The sequence below is a fragment of the Heteronotia binoei genome, chromosome 6 (genome assembly GCF_032191835.1).
Source record: "Heteronotia binoei isolate CCM8104 ecotype False Entrance Well chromosome 6, APGP_CSIRO_Hbin_v1, whole genome shotgun sequence".
In the NCBI taxonomy this organism is placed as follows: Eukaryota; Metazoa; Chordata; class Lepidosauria; order Squamata; family Gekkonidae; genus Heteronotia; species Heteronotia binoei.
The window spans coordinates 140535572-140557811 of record NC_083228.1 but is presented as its reverse complement, the minus strand read 5'-3'; the positions used below and the strand labels follow the sequence as shown (position 1 = coordinate 140557811).

Sequence of the window (22240 nt, the reverse complement as noted above, 5' to 3'; positions counted from 1 at the left end):
TGCTGGGTCTCTGTATGAGTTGCTGGCAGCCTTCCCAGGAGAAGTTCGGCTCCGTCGCTAAGCGTCTGTTTCAACTGGAACTGTCATTTGAATGGAGAGGCACAGCAAAGCAATGTGGCCTCGCTGGAGGTTCCCTGTTTTATCTCTGCATGAGTCACTGTTCTGGGATTGCCTCATTCCTATAAGGAAGCAGGTTAACTTGTGCAGGAAACTGGGGGATATGCTCTTCTGAAAGTGGGCTGCTTTTATTACACTGTTTTGGGGTAAGAGGGGATGTGTACTTTCTGTTTTCATATTTTAAAAATACCGAGCAGATGTGAATGAAATGAGGGGGAAGAAGGGAGGGCGGCAAGACTGTGAGATTTGAGAGACAAAGACAAGTCGCTCCAGTCGTTAAATCTCCTCCCTTGTTGGGGGCTCTCTCCTTCAGACAGAAGACAGAGGCTTACGTATTACTTGCCTCTGCAGTTTAGCAAAATATGTTGGATTGGGAGACCTAATTTGTGAGGTCGGCCGGGGTGAGAATTTGTGATGGGCTCAAAGTCACCCAGTAAGCTTCTGTGGAAGAAATGGGGATTCTAATTTGGCTTCCCCAGGATCTTTAGAATCTATTGCTCATCAATTATATTAGGTGAGCCCGTGGTGCAGAGTGGAAAAGCTGCAGTACTGCAGTCCGAGCTCTCTGCTGACGACCTGAGTTCAATCCCCGGCGGAAGCTGGGTTTTCAGGTCGCCGGCTCACGGTTGACTCAGCCTTCCATCCTTCCGAAGTCGGTCAAAGGAGTCCCCAGCTTGCTGGGTGGGGGAAAGTGGAGATGACTGGGGAAGGCAATGGCAAACCACCCCGTAAAAAAGTCTGCCGTCTCCCCAGAGTTGGAAACTACTGGTGCTTGCACAGGGGACTACCCTTTACCTTTTTAAGTTTTAGTATTTGGGCAGAGGGAGAAAAACCTCTCTATATATATTTTATTTAACCACATGCCACATGAGACGCTTTCACACATTTTGTGTGGCTCTTGAAGCTCCCACCATTGGTCAGCTTGGAAAAGGCATTTCTCTCGTTAAATCGCTTCTCCAAGCTAAGCCAAGCTGGCAGCTTGGAGAATGTATTTAAAGTTGCTTTCTTTCCCATCCTCCCTCCCCCAAGTGTTTGCCTTCCTTGTGGCTCTCAAACGTCCGACCTTCATGTCTTGTGGCTCTCAGACATCTGACATTTATTCTACGTGGCTCTTACATTAAGCAAGTTTGGCCACCCCTGCTATACACCTCTATCGTGTCCTCCTCTTCTAAAACGGAAAGTGACTCTTCTGCTTTTCCTCACAGGAAACCAAACCCTCCACCCTCTTGGTTGTCCTCTTCTGTGCTTCTTCCAGCTCTGCAATGTCTTTTGAGATGTGGCAATCGGAACTGTACACGAGACCACACCGTCATAAGAACATAAGAGAAGCCATGTTGGATCAGGCCAATGGCCCATCCAGTCCAACACTCTGTCACACAGGGGCCAAAAAAATTATATATACACACACACACACACACACTGTGGCTAATAGCTACTGATGGACCTCTGCTCCATATTTTTATCTAACCCCCTCTTGAAGCTAGCTATGCTTGTAGCCGCCGCCACCTCCTGTGGCAGTGAATTCCACGTTAATCACCCTTTGGGTGAAGAAGTGCTTCCTTTTATCCGTTTTAACCCGACTGCTCAGCAATTTCATCAAATGCCCACGAGTTCTTGTATTGTGGGAAATGGAGAAAAGTACTTCTTTCTCTACTTTCTCCATCCCATGCATTATCTTGTAAACCTCTATCATGTCACCCCGCAGTCGACGTTTCTCCAAGCTAAAGAGCCCCAAGCGTTTTAAGCTTTCTTCATAGGGAAAGTGTTCCAAACCTTTAATCATTCTAGTTGCCTTTTTCTGCACTTTTTCCAATGCTATAATATCCTTTTTGAGGTGCGGTGACCAGAATTGCACAGTATTCCAAATGAGACCGAATCATCGATTTATCCAGGGGCATTATGATACTGGCTGATTTGTTTTCAATTCCCTTCCTAATAATTCCCAGCATGGCGTTGGCCTTTTTTATTGCAATCGCACATTGTCTTGACATTTTCATTGAGTTATCTACCACGACCCCAAGATCTCTCTCTTGGTCAGCCTCTGCCAGTTCACACCCCATCAACTTGTATTTGTAGCTGGGATTCTTGGCCCCAATGTGCATTACTTTGCACTTGGCCACAATGAACCTCATCTGCCACGTTGACGCCCACTCACCCAGCCTCAACAAATCGCTTTGGAGTGCTTCACAATCCTCTCTGGTTCTCACCACTCTGAACAATTTAGTGTCATCTGCAAACTTGGCCACTTCACTGCTTACTCCAACTCCAAATCATTAATTAACAAGTTAAAGAGCATGGGACCCAGTACTGATCCCTGCGGCACCCCACTGCTTACCATCCTCCACTGCGAAGACTGCCCATTTACACTCACTCTCTAATTAGCCAGTTTTTGTATAGCCATTGTGCTATACAAAGCCATTCTAATACTGCCCATTTTACTTTCAAACACTTTCCTAAGGACAGAGTTTGCCTTTTTTCATGAGTGCCCAATGAAAACGGGGAGAATCACAGAAAGGTTGATGGCAGGAAAAAAACCATGGTGAAATTAACTAGATAATATAATCCAAATATTCAAACTATTATTCCACAAAACTTTTTAAATACAGCGATTTCAGCACATCGCACTAGGATATTATTTCAGCGGACTATTCCATTAGTCCCATTTCACGAAGACTCCACAACGTCTACCTCGTCCACATTGTGGGGTCTTCATGAAATGGGACTAATGGATTGATCAGAGCACTTTACTATACGAGCGCTTCTTTTGCACTCAGCGCTTCATCGTTGGAATTCATTTCTACGAAATATCGTGTAAGTGCTTCGTTGGGCTTTGTCATGAAAAGTTATCGGATGCTTCACCCAGTTGAAATAACATGCGAGTGCAATGTATTGAAATGGCTGCATCCAAAAGTTTTGTGGAATAATAATTTGAACATTTGGATTGTATTATTTTTTTTCATGAGTGCAGCACAGGAAATCAACATTTTCAGCTTCTGAGCGACCCACTGTGACTCCAAGGTCTCTTTCCTTCTCCGTCTCAGCAAGTTCATATGTTTAAAGTTAGTCTTTTTAAGAAGATGAAGGTATTGGATTTATATCCCGCCCTCCACTCCGAAGAGTCTCAGAGCGGCTCGCAATCTCCTTTCCCTTCCTCCCCCCCCACAACAGACACCCTGTGAGATAGATGAAGATATTGGATTTATATCCTGCCCTCCATTCCAAAGAGTCTCAGAGCGGCTCACAATCTCCTTTCCCTTCCACACCCACAACAGACACCCTGTGAGGGAGATGAAGATATTGGATTTATATCCCGCCCTCCACTCCGAAGAGTCTCAGAGCGGCTCACAATCTCCTTTCCCTCCCTCCCCCACAACAGACACCCTGTGAGGTAGATGAAGATATTGGATTTATATCCCGCCCTCCACTCCGAAGAGTCTCAGAGCGGCTCACAATCTCCTTTCCCTTCCTCCCCCACAACAGACACCCTGTGAGGTAGATGAAGATGTTGGATTTATATCCCGCCCTCCACTCCGAAGAGTCTCAGAGCGGCTCACAATCTCCTTTCCCTTCCTCCCCCACAACAGACACCCTGTGAGGTAGATGAAGATGTTGGATTTATATCCCGCCCTCCACTCCGAAGAGTCTCAGAGCGGCTCACAATCTCCTTTCCCTTCCTCCCCCACAACAGACACCCTGTGAGGTAGATGAAGATGTTGGATTTATATCCCGCCCTCCACTCCGAAGAGTCTCAGAGCGGCTCACAATCTCCTTTCCCTTCCTCCCCCACAACAGACACCCTGTGAGGTAGATGAAGATGTTGGATTTATATCCCGCCCTCCACTCCGAAGAGTCTCAGAGCGGCTCACAATCTCCTTTCCCTTCCTCCCCCGCAACAGACACCCTGTGAGGTAGATGAAGATGTTGGATTTATATCCCGCCCTCCACTCCGAAGAGTCTCAGAGCGGCTCACAATCTCCTTTCCCTTCCTCCCCCACAACAGACACCCTGTGAGGTGGGTGGGGCTGGAGAGGGCTCTCACAGCAGCTGCCCTTTCAAGGACAACCTCTGCCAGAGCTCTGGCTGACCCAAGGCCATTCCAGCAGGTGCAAGTGGAGGAGTGGGGAATCAAACCCGGTTCTCCCAGATAAGAGTCCGCACACTTCACCACTACACCAAACTGGCTCTTCCAGTATACATCACTTCAAGCTTACTCACGTGGATCTTCGTTTGTCCTGCGGATGACCGTTCGCCTGATTTGGAGAGATTTCCATGGAGCGCTTCAGCACCAGCCTTGGTTTCAACCATCCTGAATAATTTTGTTCCACTGGTGAACTTAGCTATCACGCTTGCTCACCCCCCCCCCCCCCCATTTCCCGTTAAGGAATGAAGAAATTAAATAGTACCAGCCCCCAATACTGATGCTTGTGGGACCTCAATAGTGATGTTTGTGAGAGCCAGTTTGGTGTAGTGGTGAAGTGTGTGGACTCTTATCTGGGAGAACCAGGTTTGATTCCCCACTCCTCCACCTGCAGCTGCTGGAATGGCCTTGGGTCAGCCATCGCTCTGGCAGAGGTTGCCCTTAAAAGGGCAGCTGCTGTGAGAGCCCTCTCCAGCCCCACCTGCCTCACAGGGTGTCTGTTGCGGGGGAGGAAGGTAATGGAGATTGTGAGCCGCTTCGAGAGAGCCAGTTTGGTGTATTGGTTAAGTGTGCAGACTCTTATCTGGGAGAACCAGGTTCGATTCCCAACTCCTCCACCTGCAGCTGCTGGAATGGCCTTGGGTCAGCCATAGCTCTCGCAAGAGTTGTCCTTGAAAGGGCAGCTTCTAGGAGAGCTCTCTCAGCCCCCCCCCACCTCACAGGGTGTCTGGTGGGAGAAGAAGATAAAGGAGATTGTAAGCCATTCTGAGTCTCTGATTCAGAGAGAAGGGCGGGGTATAAATCTGTAGTTCTTCTCACTGCTCACTTTCCTCTGTTATAAGAACGGTTCATTTATTTCTGCTCCTCGCTCCCTGTCATTCAACCAGTTTCTCGTCCATAAGCAAACTTGTCCTTTTATTCCATGACTGCCAAATTTACTCAGGAGTCCGTGATGATGTACTTTGTATAAAGCTTTTTGAAGTCTATCATGTCTACCTGATCAGCCTTATCGACATGCTTGTTGACCTGCTCAAAGAACTCCCAACAGGACGGTGAGGCAGGCCTTCCTTTTGCAGAAGCCATGCTGATTTTCTCTCAATGGGCTTTTCCCTCAAAGCGTTCAACGATCCTCTCCCTTCCGCTGATTTACCAGGAACAGATGTTTAGGCTTACCAACCTGTAATTCCTTGAATCTCCTTTTTAAAAATGTGTGGCGTTTGCTACTTATCAGTCATTCAACATGGGCTGATTCTGGCAACAAATTCCATACACTGGTTAATACAATCAACAATTGCACATTCAGGAGCTTTAAGAACCATCAAGGTGCATGCCATCTGGACATGGAGACGCTGTCTTTTTGGTTTGTTTGGTAGTCCGGACCTAGAACATCTTCTTTCGCCACCTCAATCTGACTCAGTTCTACAGACACTCTCCCCCAAAATAGCTGCCCCAGAATAGGTACGTGTCCCACATTTCCCACAATGAAAACAGATGCAAGTAATTCATTGTGCTTCTCCGTCATTTTCCCTTCATTAAGCAATCCTTTTATTCAACAGCCAAATGCCCAACCACCTCCTTAGGTGGTTTCTTGCACTTGATATATATTAAGAAATGCTTATTGTTTGATGTTTTTCACAGTATCTTCCTCAAATTCCTTTTTTTTTTGCTTGCCTCACTGTTAACATTCTCTTGGTTTGCCAGAACCTGTGTCCCTTTCTATTCACCTTGATCAGGGAAAAGTGTTCCTCTTTAAAAGCCCCCCCCCCCACCCCTTGACTTGAGTTCTTAACCACGCAGATATCCTTTTAAAACTCGAGGTACGCATTCTATCTGGGCCTCAGTGTCGTTTTAAAATAGTTTCCTGACGTGGGGGAAGGATGTCACGCTTAGTTCTTCCTTTCAACTTCTATCTGAAGGATCTCATCGTTTTTTCTGAAGTGCCTTCTCCTGAAACAAAAATGCTGCCATTTCAGACTTTGGGGGGGGGGGGGGCAACATTTCCACTGACGTTAATGCTGAACTTAACAGCTTTGTGGTCTAAAACCAGAGCTTCTCCAGAGTCAGTTTGGTGTAGCAGTTAAGTGTATGGACTCTTATCTGGGAGAGCCGGGTTTGATTCCCCCCTCCTCCATTTGCAGCTGCTGGAATGGCCTTGGGTCAGTTTGGTATAGTGGTTAAGTGTGCAGACTCTTATCTGAGAGAACTAGGTTTGATTCCCCCCTCCTCCACTTGCAGCTGCTGGAATGGCTTTGGGTCAGCCATGGCTCTCGTAGGAGTTGTCCTTGAAAGGGCAGCTTCTGAGAGAGCTCTCTCAGCTCCACCCACCTCATAGGGTGTCTGCTGTGGGGGAAGAAGATAAAAGAGTTTGTGAATTGCTCTGAGAGATTCAGAGTAAGAGCAGGATATTAATCTAATATCTTCTTTACTGAAAGCCACTTTGGTGCAGTGGTGAAGTGCGCGGACTCATATCTGGGAGAGCCGGGTTTGATCCCCCACTCCACCACCTGCAGCTGCTGGAACGGCCGTGGGTCAGCCATAGCTCTCGCAGGAGTTGTCCTTGAAAGGGCAGTTTCTGTGAGAGCTCTCTCAGCCCCACCCACCCCACAGGGTGTCTGCTGTGGGAGAAGGCGAGAAAGGAGATTGTGTGACCGCTCTGAGACTGATTCAGAGAGAAGGGCAGGGTATAAATCTGCAGTCTTCTTCTTCTTCCTGTCTGCTTTCCTCCCGGAGTCAGATCGAAAGCTGCTCAACCACACCTTTTCAGTATCAGGCACCAGCAGTGTGGTTCCCTGTGCTGTTCTAGGGAAGCCTGTCTCTTTCTTCTTCTTTTTGTCCAGATTCAGGCTTGTCCCAGAAGGTTCCCCAATGCCCTGCAAATGGAAAAGTGAAAAACAGCCACTGTTTCCCACCCATGACAATACTTCTCCACGCACAGGCACCCGTGGAGAAAGTTCAATGTGAACCGCGGAGGGTTTTACTCATTTAAAAATTCTATTAGCAGCCTTTCTCCCTTGTGGAGAGATGAAGACGGACAGTCATGTTAGTCTGTCTGTAGCAGCAGAAAAGAGCAAGAGTCCAGCAGCATCCAGTATGCATGGGTACATGCAGTGATGCTTTCCCCCCCTTTGTACCATTTTCAGTATGTGCGAAAAGGATCTCGGGGTCTTAGCGGACCATACGCTGAACATGAGTCAGCATTGTGATGCGGCGGCTAAAAAGGCCAATGCAATTTTGGGCTGTCTCAACAGAAGTCTAGTGTCCCAGATCACGTGATGTGATGGTATCACTTTACTCTCCTCTTGTAAGATCTCCCCTGAAGTATTGTGTTCAGTTTGGGGCACTACATTTTAAGAAGGATAGAGACAAGCTGGAACGGGTCCAGAGGAGGCCGACGGAGATGGCGAGGGGTCTGGAGACCAAGTCCTGTGAGGAAAGATTGAAGGAGCTGGGGATGTTTAGCCTAGAGAGGAGACGGCTGAGAGGTGATAGGATCACCATCTTCAAGTACTTGAAGGTCTGTCCTATACAGGATGGGGTGGAATTGTTTTCTGTGACCCCGGAAGGTAGAACATGAACCAATGGGTTGAAATTAAATCAAAAGAGTTTTTGGCTCAACATTACGAAGAACTTCCTGGCAGTTAGAACGGTTCCTCAGTGGAACAGGCTTCTTCGGGAGGTGGCGGGCTCTCCTTCCTTGGAGGTTTTTCAACAGAGGCTAGATGGCAGCAGTGCTGATTCTGTGAATTTAGGGGGAAGTATTTGTGAGTTTCCTGCATTGTGCAGCGGGTTGGACTAGATGACCCCGGAGGTCCCTTCCAACGCTAGGATTCTATAAAAATCACAGTGGCGCTACTACATCTATTCTAGCCAGGAGGATCATATGGTGTTGCCCTCTCTCCAAGGCCACTGAATCCTAGGCAGTTGGTGTTAATACAAGAAAGGTCCAGGTGAGGACAGTAGCCCTCTCCCATTCGGATATCACATGCTATCCGGAACAACGGCCTCCAAAATCAAGCTAGCCTTAACAACCTCGCTCGGGCCTCGCAAAGGGAAGGCCCTCTGGCATCTATGGTGCTTCTCTTCTCTGTGCGGAAACAACTCTGCCTTCCTGCTGTCGTTCTTCGTACCTCTGATGGTTAAAACAATTTTATTGGGTAACATGTGGTAACAAATTATATTTCTCGCATCATTAATAACTTCTTTTATCTATCTATCGAGAGCCAGTTTGGTGTAGTGGTTAAGTGTGCGGACTCTTATCTGGGAGAACCGGGTTTGATTCCCCACTCCTCCACTTGCACCTGCTGGGATGGCCTTGGGTCAGCCAGAGCTCTGGCAGAGGTTGTCCTTGAAAGGGCAGCTGCTGGGAGAGCCCTCTCCAGCCCCACCCACCTCACAGGGTGTCTGTTGTGGGGGGAGAAGATACAGGAGATTGTAAGCCGCTCTGAGTCTCTGATTCAGAGAGAAGGGCGGGGTAAAAATCTGCAATTCTTCTTCTTCTTCTTCTTCTTCTATCCCCTATATTACTTTCTACCCACCCCTCCCCCCGTTACTTGACCCCCGCCGGTGTTATTGATCTAAAGTACTATTGTTTAAAGGTACCCTTAGCTAATATAAACAAAAATTAATATTCTTCTTTTTTCTAAGACTTAATCATTCTCAAAAATTGTCCAATGTCCTTTTATTTTTCACTCTTGTTCTACATATCTTCTGAACTTTTTCCACTCCATCTTAAAAACTTCTAAATCATAGTCTCTTAAAATTCTTGTTAATTTGTCCATTTCACTCCATGCCATAACTTTTACAATCCAATCCCATTTCTCTGGTATTTTTTCTTGCTTCCACAACTGCGCATATAATGTCCTAGCAGCTGAAAGCAAGTACCAAATTATAGTTCTATCTTCTTTTGGAAATTTTTCCATTTGTAATTCCAACAGAAAAGTCTCTGCAACTTTCTTAAATTCATATCCCAAGATCCTAGAAATTTCTTTTTGAATCATCTGCCAATACTTTTTTGCTCTTTCACAAGTCCACCACATATGGTAGAAAGAACCTTCATGTTTTTTACATTTCCAACATCTGTCTGGCATCATATTATTCATCTTTGCCAATTTCTTAGGAGTCATATACCATCTATACATCATTTTAAAACAGTTCTCTTTAATGCTAGGACACGTCGAAAGCTTCATAGAGTTCTTCCACAAATATTCCCAAGTTTCCATCTGTATTTCTTTATTTACATTAATTGCCCACTTAATCATTTGAGATTTCACTACTTCATCTTCCGTAGACCATTTTAAAAGTAATTTATATAATTTTGAAATTAATTTTTCGTTGTCTCCAAGCAGAACTTTTTTCCATTTCTGTTTGCTCTTTTCTTATTTCTTCAGTTTTAATGTCATTCTCCACCAAGCTCTTTATTTGTTGCATTTGAAACCAATCATATTTATTATTCAGCTCTTCAGCAGTTTTCAATTCTATTTTGCCACTATATTTTTAATAGTTGATTATATGACAACCACTTTTCTTCACCCATCTCAGCTGTTATTTTTATCACTTCGGCTGGCACTATCCATAACGGTTTTCTCTCATCTCCATATTTCTTATATTTCATCCATGTATTCAGCAAGCTGTTTCTTATATAATGGTGAGAGAAAAAGCTGTCTATCTTTTTCCCCCCATAATACATATAAGCGTGCCAGCCAAATTTATTTCCATGACCTTCCAACGCTAAGAGTTTTTTGTTTAACAACATTATCCATTCTTTTATCCATACTAAGCAAACTGCTTCATGATATAATCTTAAGTCTGGTAATTGAAATCCGCCTCTCTCTTTTGCATATGTTAAAATTTTCATTTTAATTCTTGGTTTCTTTCCCGCCCACACAAACTCTGAAATTTTTCTTTGCCATCTATTAAATTGTTTACTGTCTTTCACAATCGGAATAGTTTGAAACAAATACATTATTCTTGGTAGAATATTTATTTTAATTGCGGCTATTCTACCCAACAGTGACAAATTAAGTTTATTCCACTTTAACATATCTTCATTTTACGCCCTAGCTTCTCATAATTATTTTTGAACAAATCAATATTCTTCATTGTTATCTCCACACCCAAATATTTTACCTTGGAGGTAACTTCACAGCCCGTTAGTCTCTGCAATTCTTGTTGCATATTTATTTGCATATTTTTACATAGAAGTTTTGATTTTTCTTTATTAATACAAAGTCCCGCCAATTCCCCATATTCTTGTATTTTGGCTAACAACAAAGGTGTGACTTGTATGAGGTTTTCATTTATAAACATTATATCATCTGCAAATGCTCTGTATTTATAAGTAAATCCTTATACTTTTAATCCTTCTATTTCTTTATCTTCTTGAATTTGCATCAGTAATATTTCAAGAGTCATTATAAACAACAGTGGGGAAAGTGGACAACCTTGTCTTGTACCTTTACTAATTATCATGTCTTCTGTAAGATCAGCATTTATACATAGCCTTGTACGTTGCTCAGTATATATTGCTTTTATCATTCTTATAAAACTTTCTCCCAGCTCCATTTTTTCCATTACTGCAAGCATAAAATCCCAATTTAAATTGTCAAACGCTTTCTCTGCATCCGCAAAGAATAATGCTACTTCCTTTTCTGGATGTCTTTTATAATACTCTACAATATTTACAACAGTTCTGATATTGTCTCTTATTTGCCTTTTGGGAAGAAACCCCGCTTGATCTTCCTTTATAAAATTTATCAAATATTGTTTAAACCATTCTGCCAAGATTCTTGTATATATTTTATAGCCATTATTTAATAATGAAATTGGTCTATAATTTTTTACGTTCGTAACATCTCTATCTTCCTTTGGAATCAACAAAATAACAAGCACACAGGAACTGCGTAGGTTTTATGAAGAACATAAAGAATTTGCACCATGATGGATTACAAATTATTATCTTGGAATGTAAATGGACGAAATTCACCACAAAAAAGAAAGGCAACATTTCATTGGATTAAAAAGCAAGATTGTAATATAGTTTGTTTACAAGAAGTGCATATCAATCAAAAGGATTACAAATTTTTATGGAATAAACAACTGGGACTAGAATTTTATTCATTGGCTGAACAGAAGAAAAGGGGAGTGATTTCTTTATATTAAACAAGAATTGTAGCCGAAATTAGTGTTTAAAGATAAAGATGGAAAATTTGTAACGGTAGAAATAATATTAAATGCAAAACAACCCGTTGTTATTGGGACTGTATGCACCAAATGGTGCAAAGGATGCTTTTTTAAAAAGACATTATACAACAATTTGATGAACTGACTTATGACCAAGTTTTGATAATGGGGGACTTTAATGGAACAATTAAGAACACACTGGATAGGTCTGGGGGTAAAAAAAATAATAAGGAAGGAAAACTGCCAAAGTCTTTTTTTGAATTGGTCAAACAAGAAAATTTGGAGGATATATGGAGAAAATTTAATCCTGAAGTGCAGGACTATGCCTTTTTTTCTGCAAGACATAAAACTTTTTCCAGAATTGACATGTTGTGGGGCACTAAAGACTTAGGCCTTATAACAAAGAAAATAGAAATTTTACCTAAAATTGGGGCTGACCATAACCCAATAATGTGGATTACAAAATTGTCTAAGAAGTTGAGAAGATGGAGATTGAATGAAGATTTACTACAGAATAAAGAAATAGTGACATCTCTAGAAAATGAAACTAAAGCTTTCTTCCAAATAAACGATAAAGAGGATATAGAATTTCACACGGTCTGGGATGCTTATTAAGCAGTAATGAGAGGAATATTGATTACACTGAATAACAAAGATAAGAGGGCAAAAGAAAAACAGATGTTGGACATTCAAAATGAAATAAAGAAAAAAGAAGGGGAACTGATAAAAAGGCCAGGGAAAAAGAAAATTATAAGGGAGATTACAATATTACAAACACAAATGAGACATTTGTTAAATAAAGAACTGAAATGGAATCTGAAAAGACTGCAGCAGAAATCTTTCGAGGGAGCAAACAAACCCAGAAAATATTTGGCCTGGCAACTGAAGAAAAAGAGAGAAAGTAAAATTATTAATAAAATTGTGGTGGATGGAAGAGAGGTGGTAGATCAAGAAGGAATAAAAAGAGAATTCTTTTAAGTATTATGTCAAGTTATTTAAAGGTGTTAAAATAAGGAAAGAAAAGATAAAAATAGCACCCTTAGCAGAAAATATGCGAAAGGTTTTGAACGATCCAATTGAAAAAATAGAAATTGAAGCAGCAATTAATGCAATGGAAAATGGAAAAGCACCTGGGCCAGATGGATATACAGCTAAATTTTTTAAAACCCTCAAAGAGGAGTTAATCCCGAAACTTCAGAAATTGATGAATATGATAAGAACAAAAGGGAAAATACCAAATACGTGGAAGGAAGCTGTTATTTCGTTGATTCCAAAGGAAGATAGAGATGTTCGTTCTTTGTACCTCTGGACACACTGTTGCTTTTGCTGTTCCATGGATGGCACCTGAGAATCAGCCCAGAGAAGAAGAAGAAGACTGCAGATTTATACCCCACCCTTCTCTTTGAATCAGAGACTCAGAGCGGCTTACAATCTCCTAGATCTTCCTCCCCCACAACAGACACCCTGTGAGCAATGTTCTCTCTAAGCTGCAGAGTCTTGTGAGCAAAAATTCTGCTTGGTGAGCTCCTGGCATTAAAGTTGTGAGCTCCTGCATCAATTATTGTGCTCTGGGGCCATTTTTCCTGAGCTAAGACAAAAATGTGTGAGCTGGAGGCTAAAAAGCTGTGAGCTAGCTCACGCTAACTCAGCTTAGAGGGAACCCTACCTGTGAGGTGGGTGGGGCTGAGAGGGCTCTCCCAGCAGCTGCCCTTTCACGGACAACCTCTGCCAGAGCTCTGGCTGACCCAAGGCCATTCCAGCAGGTGCAAGTGGAGAAGTGGGGAATCAAACCCGGTTCTCCCAGATAAGAGTCCGCACACTTCACCACTACACCAAACTGGCTCTCATTTTTTGTTGTTGCTGTCATCGTTTCCAGGGGTGAGGGGAAACGGATAAAAAAAAAAAACTCACTAGTCTTTGAGTGCTAGCAACGTTTGCTTTTTAATTCAGAAATGTATTTATTTATTTTAAATTACATTATGTAATAACATCAGTCTAGTTTACAATTTTCATGAGCGGGGACAGCAGGGCTGGCGTTTGGACCGGTCGCGCAGAAAACAGAACTGAGACAGCGCGGATTTTATTTTATTTTTTTTCCTTTAAAAAAGGAAAAGACAGGAAGAGGAGCGATGAGTTAAGCACAAGAGAGTTAACTTAAGATTTTGGGGGGGGGGGGGGGCGGAATTAAGAAACCGTGAAGCTTGCCCAGTAGAAACGGGGAGGCCTCGGCTGCTACAGTCCCAGACGTACAAAGGATTTAAAAAAAAAAAAACTAAACATAATTTACAGTCTTGATCCTTCGTGACCATGTGCTTGCCCTTGTTTTAGAGACTCAGCACTCACCGCCCCCCCCCCCATTACAGCCTGAGCAGATGGTGATACGGCAAGCCACTCAGCCTCCTCCATCTGTTCAAGAGGAGGAGAAAAAAGAGAGGGTGGGCAAACGTCACACGGAGCGGGGCCCTCGGGGGTCGCAGCTTAAAGGAACCGTCTTCTGCTGGATGCTTTCAGATGGGGGGGGGGATCTGCTGCACCAGGAACCAGAGGAAGGGGGAGGGGGGAACTAAACCAGACCTCTTCCTTCTCTCCCCCACCCCTGCCCCTTCCGGGGGCTTCCTCTCAAACGTAGAACAGTCTTACTCTGGAAGTGCTTACGAGGAGGTCGTCGTCGTAAAACTTGGTTTCTATGATGACGTTTCCGCTAAAAGGAAGGGAAAGAGAGAGAGATCAGAGGAGAACCTGGGTACAGAATAAGAACGGGGTTAAGAAGAGCCCCGATGGATCAGACCAGTGAGGGTCCATTCAGTCCGGCATCCTGACTCACACAGTGGCCAACCAGTTCCTCTGGAGAGCCAACAACAGGGCAGAGAGGCCGAGGCCTTCATAAGAACATCAGCCCTGCTGGATCAGACCAGTGAGGGTCCATATAGTCCAGCATCCTGTCTCACACAGTGGCCAACCAGTTCCTCTGGAGGGCCAATAACAGTGCAGAGAGGCCGAGGCCTTCATAAGAACATCAGAAGAGCCCTGCTGGATCAGACCAGTGAGGGTCCATCTAGTCCAGCCTCCTGCCTCACACAGTGGCCAGCCAGTTCCTTTGGGGGGCCAACAACAGGGCAGAGAGGCTAAGGCCTTCATAAGAACATCACCCCTGCTGGATCGGACCAGTGAGGGTCCATCCAGTCCAGGATCTTGGCTCACCTAGTGGCCAACCAGTTCCTCTGGAGGGCCAGCAACAGGGCAGAGAGGCTGAGGCCTTCATAAGAACATCAGAAAAGTCCTGCTGGGTCAGACCAGTGAGGGTCCCTCTAGTCCAACATCCAGCCTCACACCGTGGCCAACCAGTTCCTCTGGATGGCCAAGAACAGGGCATAGAGGCTGAGGCCTTCTTAAGAACATAACAAAAGCCCTGCTGGATCAGACCAATTGTCCATCCAGTCCAGCATCTTGTCTCACCCAGAGGCCAACCAGTTCCTCTGGAGGGCCAGCAACAGGGGAGAGAGGCTGAGGCCTTCATAAGGACATCAGAAGAGCCCTGCTGGACCAGTGAAGGTCCATCTAGTCCAGCCCGTCTCACTCAGTAGCCACCCAGTTCCTTAGGACAGTCAACAACAGGGCATAGGGGCCGAGGCCTTCATAAAGACATGAGAAGATTCCTGCTGGATCAGAACAGAGGTCCATCCAGTCCAGCATCTTGTCTCACCCAGTGGCCAACCGGTTCCTCTGGAGGGCCAGCAACAGGGCAGAGAGGCCTTCCCTTGATGTTGCCTCCTTGCACTGGGCATTCAGAGGTTTAGTGCCCCTCAGTCACCATGTTTCTTACACGAAAGCTGATACTCAGAATTAAAGCTGTTGGTCTTAAAGGTACCACTGGACTCCAGCTTTGTTCTAACGCTTTAAAAGCGTTGATGTCATTACAGGGGATGCTCGGGAAGATAATAAAGTGCTACACAGTGATTCCACTGGTTGTTGGGGTCAGCTCTTCAGTGTCAGGTCTGGATCTCCACACCAGCCTGCGTGATGGCTCTGGAAAGCTACAGGAAACTTCCAACCAAACAGGAACTCTTTCGTTCACTTCCCTCCAGGCATTCAAGGTGCACGTGCCAGCTGGAAGGCTAAGAGGCATGCCGCCAGGCGCTAGCTTAAAGGAAATCCCCCAGAATCCCATGACTCTCTTCCAAAAGGAAGTTGGCTCAAAGACACTATTTTCTGAAGCAGGGAGGGTGTGAGGTTAAGGCTTTGAGCTGCTCTGATAAACATCTGGAGCAGAGGTCCATCAGGGGCTATTAGCCACAGCGTATTGATGGAACTCTCCGTCTGGGGCAAGTGATGCTCTGTATTCTTGGTGCTTGGGGGGGGGGGCACAGTGGGAGGGCTTCTAGCCCCACTTGTTTTTATGGCCACTGTGTGACACAGAGTGTTGGGCTGGAGGGGCCATTGGCCTGATCCAACAGGGCTTCTCTTATGTTCTTATGTGACACAGAGTGTTGGACTGGATGAGCCATTGGCCTGATCCAACATGGCTTCTCTTATGTTCTTATGTGACACAGAGTGTTGGACTGGATGGGCCATTGGCCTGATCCAACATGGCTTCTCTTATGTTCTTATGTGACACAGAGTGTTAGACTGGATGGGCCATTGGCCTGATCCAACATGGCTTCTCTTACGTTCTTATGTGACACAGAGTGTTGGACTAGATGGGCCATTGGCCTGATCCAACATGGCTTCTCTTATATTCTTATGTGTTCAGGTAGCCGGCTCGAGGTTGACTCAGCCTTCCATCCTTCTGAGTGTTGGACTGGATGGGCCATTGGCCTGATCCAACATGGCTTCTCTTATGTTCTTATGTGACACAGAGTGTTGGACTGGATGGGCCATTGGCCTGATCCAACATAGCTTCCCTTATGTTCTTATGTGACACAGAGTGTTGGACTGGATGGGCCATTGGCCAATTCCAGCATGGCTTCTCTTATGTTCTTATGCCATTGCTTGCTTTTGTGTAGCTACCCCTGGACTTCCTAGGTCAGGGGTAGGGAACACTGGCTCTCCAGATGTTTTTTTTTTGCCTACAACTCCCATCAGCCCCAGCCAGCATGGCCAATGGCTGGGGCTGATGGGAGCTGTAGGCAAAAAAACATCGGGAGAGCCAACGTTCCCTACCCCTGTGGTCTCCCCTCCAAGTGCTAACCAGGGCCGACCCTGTTTAGCTTCTGAGGCTAGATGAGATTGGGCTCGCCTGGACCATCCAGGTCAGGGTAGCGACAAGCAGAGGTGGTTCTGCCATTGCCTGCCTCTGCGTAACAACTCTGGTCCTTCCTGGATGGTCTCTCATCCAGGTGGGCCCGGAAGAATTGCAGACATATATCCTGCCCTTGCCTCTGAAGCAGAGACTCAGAGTGGCTTACAAGCTCCTTTATCTTCTCCCCCCCAACAACAGACACCCTTGCGTGGTAGGTGAGGTTGAGAGAATTCTCCCAGAAGCTGCCCTTTCAAGGACAGCTCTGTGAGAACTATGGCTGACCCAAGGCCGTTCCGACATCTGCAAGTGGAGGAGTGGGGAATCAAACCCGGTTCTCCCAGATAAGAGTCCGTGCACTTAACCACTACACCAAACTGGCCCTCCCAGTCCAACACTCTGTGTCATATAGTGGCCAAAAAACCAGGTGCCATCAGGAGGTCCATCAGTGGGGCCAGGACACTAGAAGCCCTCCCACTGTTGCCCCCCACAAGCACGAAGAGTACAGAGCATCACTGCCCCAGACAGAGAGTTCCATCTATACCTGTGGCTAACAGCCACTGATGGACCTCTGCTCCAGATGTTTATCCAATCAATCTTCCTTCTTGAAGAAGAAGATAAAGATATTGGATTTATATCCCACCATACACTCTGAATTTCAGAGCAGCTTACAATCTCCTATATCTTCTCCCCTCAAAACAGACACCCTGTGAGGTGGGTGGGGCTGAGAGGGCTCTCACAGCAGCTGCCCTTTCAAGGACAGCCTCTGCCAGAGCTACGCTAACCCAAGGCCCTTCCAGCAAGTGCAAGTGGAGGAGTAGAGAATCAAACCCGGTTCTCCCAGATAAGAGTCCACCCACTTAACCACTACACCAAACTGGCTGGACCAGAACCATATACCATCTTCAAGTATTTGAAGGGCTGTCATATTGGGGATAGTGCAGAATTGTTTTCTGTGGCTGCAGAAGGTAGGACCAGAACTAACGGGTTGAAATTAAATCAGAAGAGTTTCTGGCTCAACATTAAGAACCACCTCCTGACCGTTAGAGTGATTCCTCAGTGGAACAGGCTTCCTCCTTGGGAGGTGGTGGGCTCTCCTCTCTTGGAGGTTTTGAAACAAAGACTAGATGGCCATATGACGCCAATGAAGATCCTGTGAATTTAGGGGGAGGTATCTGTAAGTTTAGAGCGATTCCTCAGTGGAACAGGCTTCCTCCTTGGTAGGTGGTGGGCTCTCCTTCCTTGGAGGTTTTTCAACAGAGGCTAGAGGGCCCTCTGACAGCAATGAGGATCCTGTGAATTTAGGGGAGGTATTTGTGAGTTTAGAGCGGTTCCTCAGTGGAACAGGCTTCCTCCTCGGGAGGTGGTGGGCTCTCCTTCCTTGGAGGTTTTGAAGCAGAGGCTAGATGGCCTTCTGACAGCAATGAGGATCCTGTGAATTTAGGGGGAGGTGTTTGTGAGTTTCCTGCATTGTGCAGGGGGTTGGACTAGATGACCCTGGAGGTCCCTTCCAGCTCTATGATTCTATGGTTCTATGCTAACCAAGGCTGACCCTGCTTAGCTTCTGAGATCTGATGAGATCTGAGGGGCTTGGGCCCTCCAAGTCACAGCGTTTCTTTGGCGTTCTCAAAATCACGCACACTCAAAGCTGCCTTATACTGAATCAGATCTTTGGGTCCTTCAGGGTCTGCATTCTCTACTTCAGGGGTGGCCAATGGTAGCTCTCCCATCAGCCCCAGCCCCAGCCAGCATGGCCAAAGGCTGGGGCTGATGGGGGTTGTAGGCAAAAAAAAAACCATCTGGAGAGCTACCGTTGGCCACCCCTGCTCTACTTAGACTGGCAGCCGCTCTCCAGCGTCTTAAGTGGAATTCTTTCACGCCACCTCCTATCCATTAATGCCTTCCAAAATCTGGCACAGCAAGAGGACTAACGAGCATGAGATGGAAAGGCGCCAGTTTAAAGGCCACCAAAGTCTCATTTAGTGCCCTTGGAGCCAGTTTGGCGTAGCGGTTAAGTGGGCGGACTCTTAGCTGGGAGAACCGGGTTTGATTCCCCACTCCTCCACTTGTCGCTGCTGGAATACCCTGCGGTCAGCCATAGCTCTTGAAGAGCTGTCCTTGAAAGGGTAGCTTCTGTCAGAGCTCTCCCAGCTCCACTCACCTCACAGGGTGTCTGTTGTGGGGAAGAAGATTGCAAGGTGCTCTGATTCGGAGAGAAGGGCGGGGTATAAATCTGCAGTCTTCTTCTTGGAAAGGAAAAGTCCCCTGTGCAAGCACCAGTCGTTCCCAACTCTAGGGTGACGCTGCTTTCACAACGGCAGACCTTTTTATGGAGTGGTTTGTCCTTGCCTTCCCCAGTCATTACACTTTCCCCCCAGCAAGCCGGGGACTCATTTGACCGACCTCAGAAGGATGGAAGGCTGAGTCAACCTCGAGCCGGCTACCTGAACCAGCTTCCGCTGGAGTCGAACTCAGGTCGTGAGCAGGGGGCTCCGACTGCAGTACTGCAGCTTTACCACTAATTCTGTCCATCTCCAATCCCAATGAAGCCAGGGCGGTGTAGTGGTTAAGAGCAGTGGACTCTGGTCTGGAGAACCGGGTTTGATTTCCCACTCCTCCTCCACACGGAACCTGCTGAACTCTTGTCAGCCCCACCTACCTCACAATGTGACTATTGTGGGGAGAGGAAGGGAAGAAGGGCATAAGCCGCTTCAAAGAAGAAGAAAAAGATGATGATATTGGATTTTTATCCCGCCCTCCACTCCGAAGAGTCTCAGAGCGGCTCACAATCTCCTTTCCCTTCCTCCCCCACAACAGACACCCTGTGAGGTAGATGAAGATATTGGATTTATATCCCGCCCTCCACTCCGAAGAGTCTCAGAGCAGCTCACAATCTCCTTTCCCTCCCTCCCCCACAACAGACACCCTGTGAGGTAGATGAAGATATTGGATTTATATCCCGCCCTCCACTCCGAAGAGTCTCAGAGCAGCTCACAATCTCCTTTCCCTCCCTCCCCCACAACAGACACCCTGTGAGGTAGATGAAGATATTGGATTTATATCCCGCCCTCCAATCCGAAGAGTCTCAGAGCAGCTCACAATCTCCTTTCCCTCCCTCCCCCACAACAGACACCCTGTGAGGTAGATGAAGATACTGGATTTATATCCCGCCCTCCACTCCGAAGAGTCTCAGAGCGGCTCACAATCTCCTTTCCCTTCCTCCCCCACAACAGACACCCTGTGAGGTAGATGAAGATATTGGATTTATATCCCGCCCTCCACTCCGAAGAGTCTCAGAGTGGCTCACAATCTCCTTTCCCTTCCTCCCCCACAACAGACACCCTGTGAGGTGGTTGGGGCTGAGAGGGCTCTCATAGCAGCTGCCCTTTCAAGGACAACCTCTGCCAGAGCTAGGGCTGACCCAAGGCCATTCCAGCAGGTGCAAGTGGAGGAGTGGGGAATCAAACCCGGTTCTCCCAGATAAGAGTCCGCACACTTAATCACTACACCAAACTGGCCCTCCATACACCAAACTGGCTCCTCAAGACTCCTCAAGGTAGAAAAAATCAAGGTATACAAGCCAACTCTTCTTCAGTGCCACAATGCAGAGAGCCATAATGTTTTAAAAATGCTTTGGACATTTTCTGAAGCGTAATAATCAACGCTAGAGCCTGCTTGTTTTAACCACCAAGTTTCTAGGCCTTTAGGCTGAATATGCATGCACAACACCTGGTGAATTTTCAAGTTGTGGTCTGGTTCCGATTATAAGAGACGTCGTGTTGGATCACCAGTCCAACCCTCTGTGTTACACAGTGGCCAAAACCCAGGGGCCATCAGGAGGTCCACCAGCAGGGCCAGAACTCCAGAAGCCCTCCCACTCTTGCCCCCCCCCCAAAGCACCAAAGACAAAGAGCATCACTGCCCCAGACATAAGAACATAAGAGAAGCCATGTTGGATCAGACCAACGGCCCATCCAGTCCAACACTCGATGTCACATAAGAGCATAAGAGAAGCCATGATGGATCAGACCAGTGGCCCATCCAGTCCAACACTCTGTGTCACATAAGAATATAAGAGAAGCCATGTTGGATCAGGCCAGTGGCCCATCCAGTCCAACATTCTGTGTCACATAAGAACAGAAGAGAAGCCATATTGGATCAGGCCAATAGCCCATCCAGTCCAACGCTCTGTGTCACATAAGAGCATAAGAGAAGCCATGATGGACCAGGCCAATAGCCCATCCAGTCCAACGCTCTGTGTCACATAAGAGCATGAGAAGCCATGTTGGATCAGGCCAATAGCCCATCCAGTCCAACGCTCTGTGTCACATAAGAACATAAGAGAAGCCATGTTGGATCAGGCCAATAGCCCATCGAGTCCAACGCTCTGTGTCACATAAGAGCATAAGAGAAGCCATGATGGATCAGACCAGTGGCCCATCCAGTCCAACACTCTGTGTCACACAGTAGCCCAAACCCAGGTGCCATGAGCAGGTCCAGAAGCGGGGGCTGAACTCCAGGAGCCCTCCCACTCTTACCCCCCACCAAGCACCAAAGATACAGAGCATCAGTGCCCCAGACACAGAAAGTTCCATCTATACCAGGGGTGGGGAACAGTGGCTCTCCAGATGTTTTTTTGCCTACAACTCCCATCAGCCCCAGCCATTGGCCATGCTGGCTGGGGCTGATGGGAGTTGCAGGCAAAAAAAATCTAGACAGCCACTGTTCACCACCCTGATCTATAGTCATGGACCTCTTCTCCACAGCTTTATCCATTCCCATCTTGAAGCCGTCTATGCTTGTAGCCCCTGCCACTTCCTGCTGTGGTGAATTCCATGTGCGAATGACTCTTGGGAGTGAAGAAATGAATGAGAGGATCCAGTGTCAAGCGCCCCCCCTCACCAACGTTTCCTGCAGCCCCCCTCTTTGCCAGAGGTTTCATCGAGAGCAACTCACGTTAGGACATTAGCGGGCATCATCTGAGACTCTGGGGCCGCCTCTATCAAGGACTGCCAGGTGTTTGTGGAGTTGGGGATCACAAAGCCGAACTCGAAGAACCATTCTGCAAAGAGAGGAACGGGGGAGCGGCGTCAGAGAAGCCCAGCCCTGCCTCACGCACCCCCCACCCCCCCACCCCTTTCCTACCGTTACCTCCCAAACCATCCGGTGGGTTTGCTGGAAAGCCTTCCTCCTCATTTAGGACCACACAGTCCAGCCCAGTAGCAGCCTCTCTAACAAGACAGTCAAGGGTGGCCCAAAGGGAGGGGAGGGAAGGGAAAGGAAGGGAAAGGAGGGAAAGGAAGGGGAGGGGAGGGGAGGGGAGGGGAGGAGAGGAGAGGAGAGGAGAGGAGAGGAGAGGAGAGGAGAGGAGAGGGGAGGGGAGGGGAGGGGAGGGGAGGGGAGGGGAGGGGAGGGGAGGGGAGGGGAGGGGAGGAGAGGAGAGGAGAGGAGAGGAGAGGAGAGGAGAGGAGAGGAGAGGAGAGGAGAGGAGAGGAGAGGAGAGGAGAGGAGAGGAGAGGAGAGGAGAGGAGAGGAGAGGAGAGGGTCAGAACGATCCGTCCCTTTGCCGT

General features: G+C 46.8%; 1 protein-coding gene across 1 annotated transcript in view; it reads right to left on the bottom strand.

Moving 5' to 3' along the window:
• Positions 1 to 13356: 13356 nt before the first annotated feature.
• Positions 13357 to 22240, bottom strand: part of PDE6D (phosphodiesterase 6D) — a 67022-nt gene continuing 58138 nt past the window's right edge. Inside the window, exons 4-5 of the mRNA XM_060242829.1 lie at positions 21627 to 21732; positions 13357 to 14135 (exon numbers count right to left, since the gene is read on the bottom strand). Of these exons, the coding sequence (XP_060098812.1) occupies positions 14054 to 14135; positions 21627 to 21732 (188 nt within the window). The 3' untranslated portion in view covers positions 13357 to 14053. The remainder of the gene's footprint in view (positions 14136 to 21626; positions 21733 to 22240) is intronic.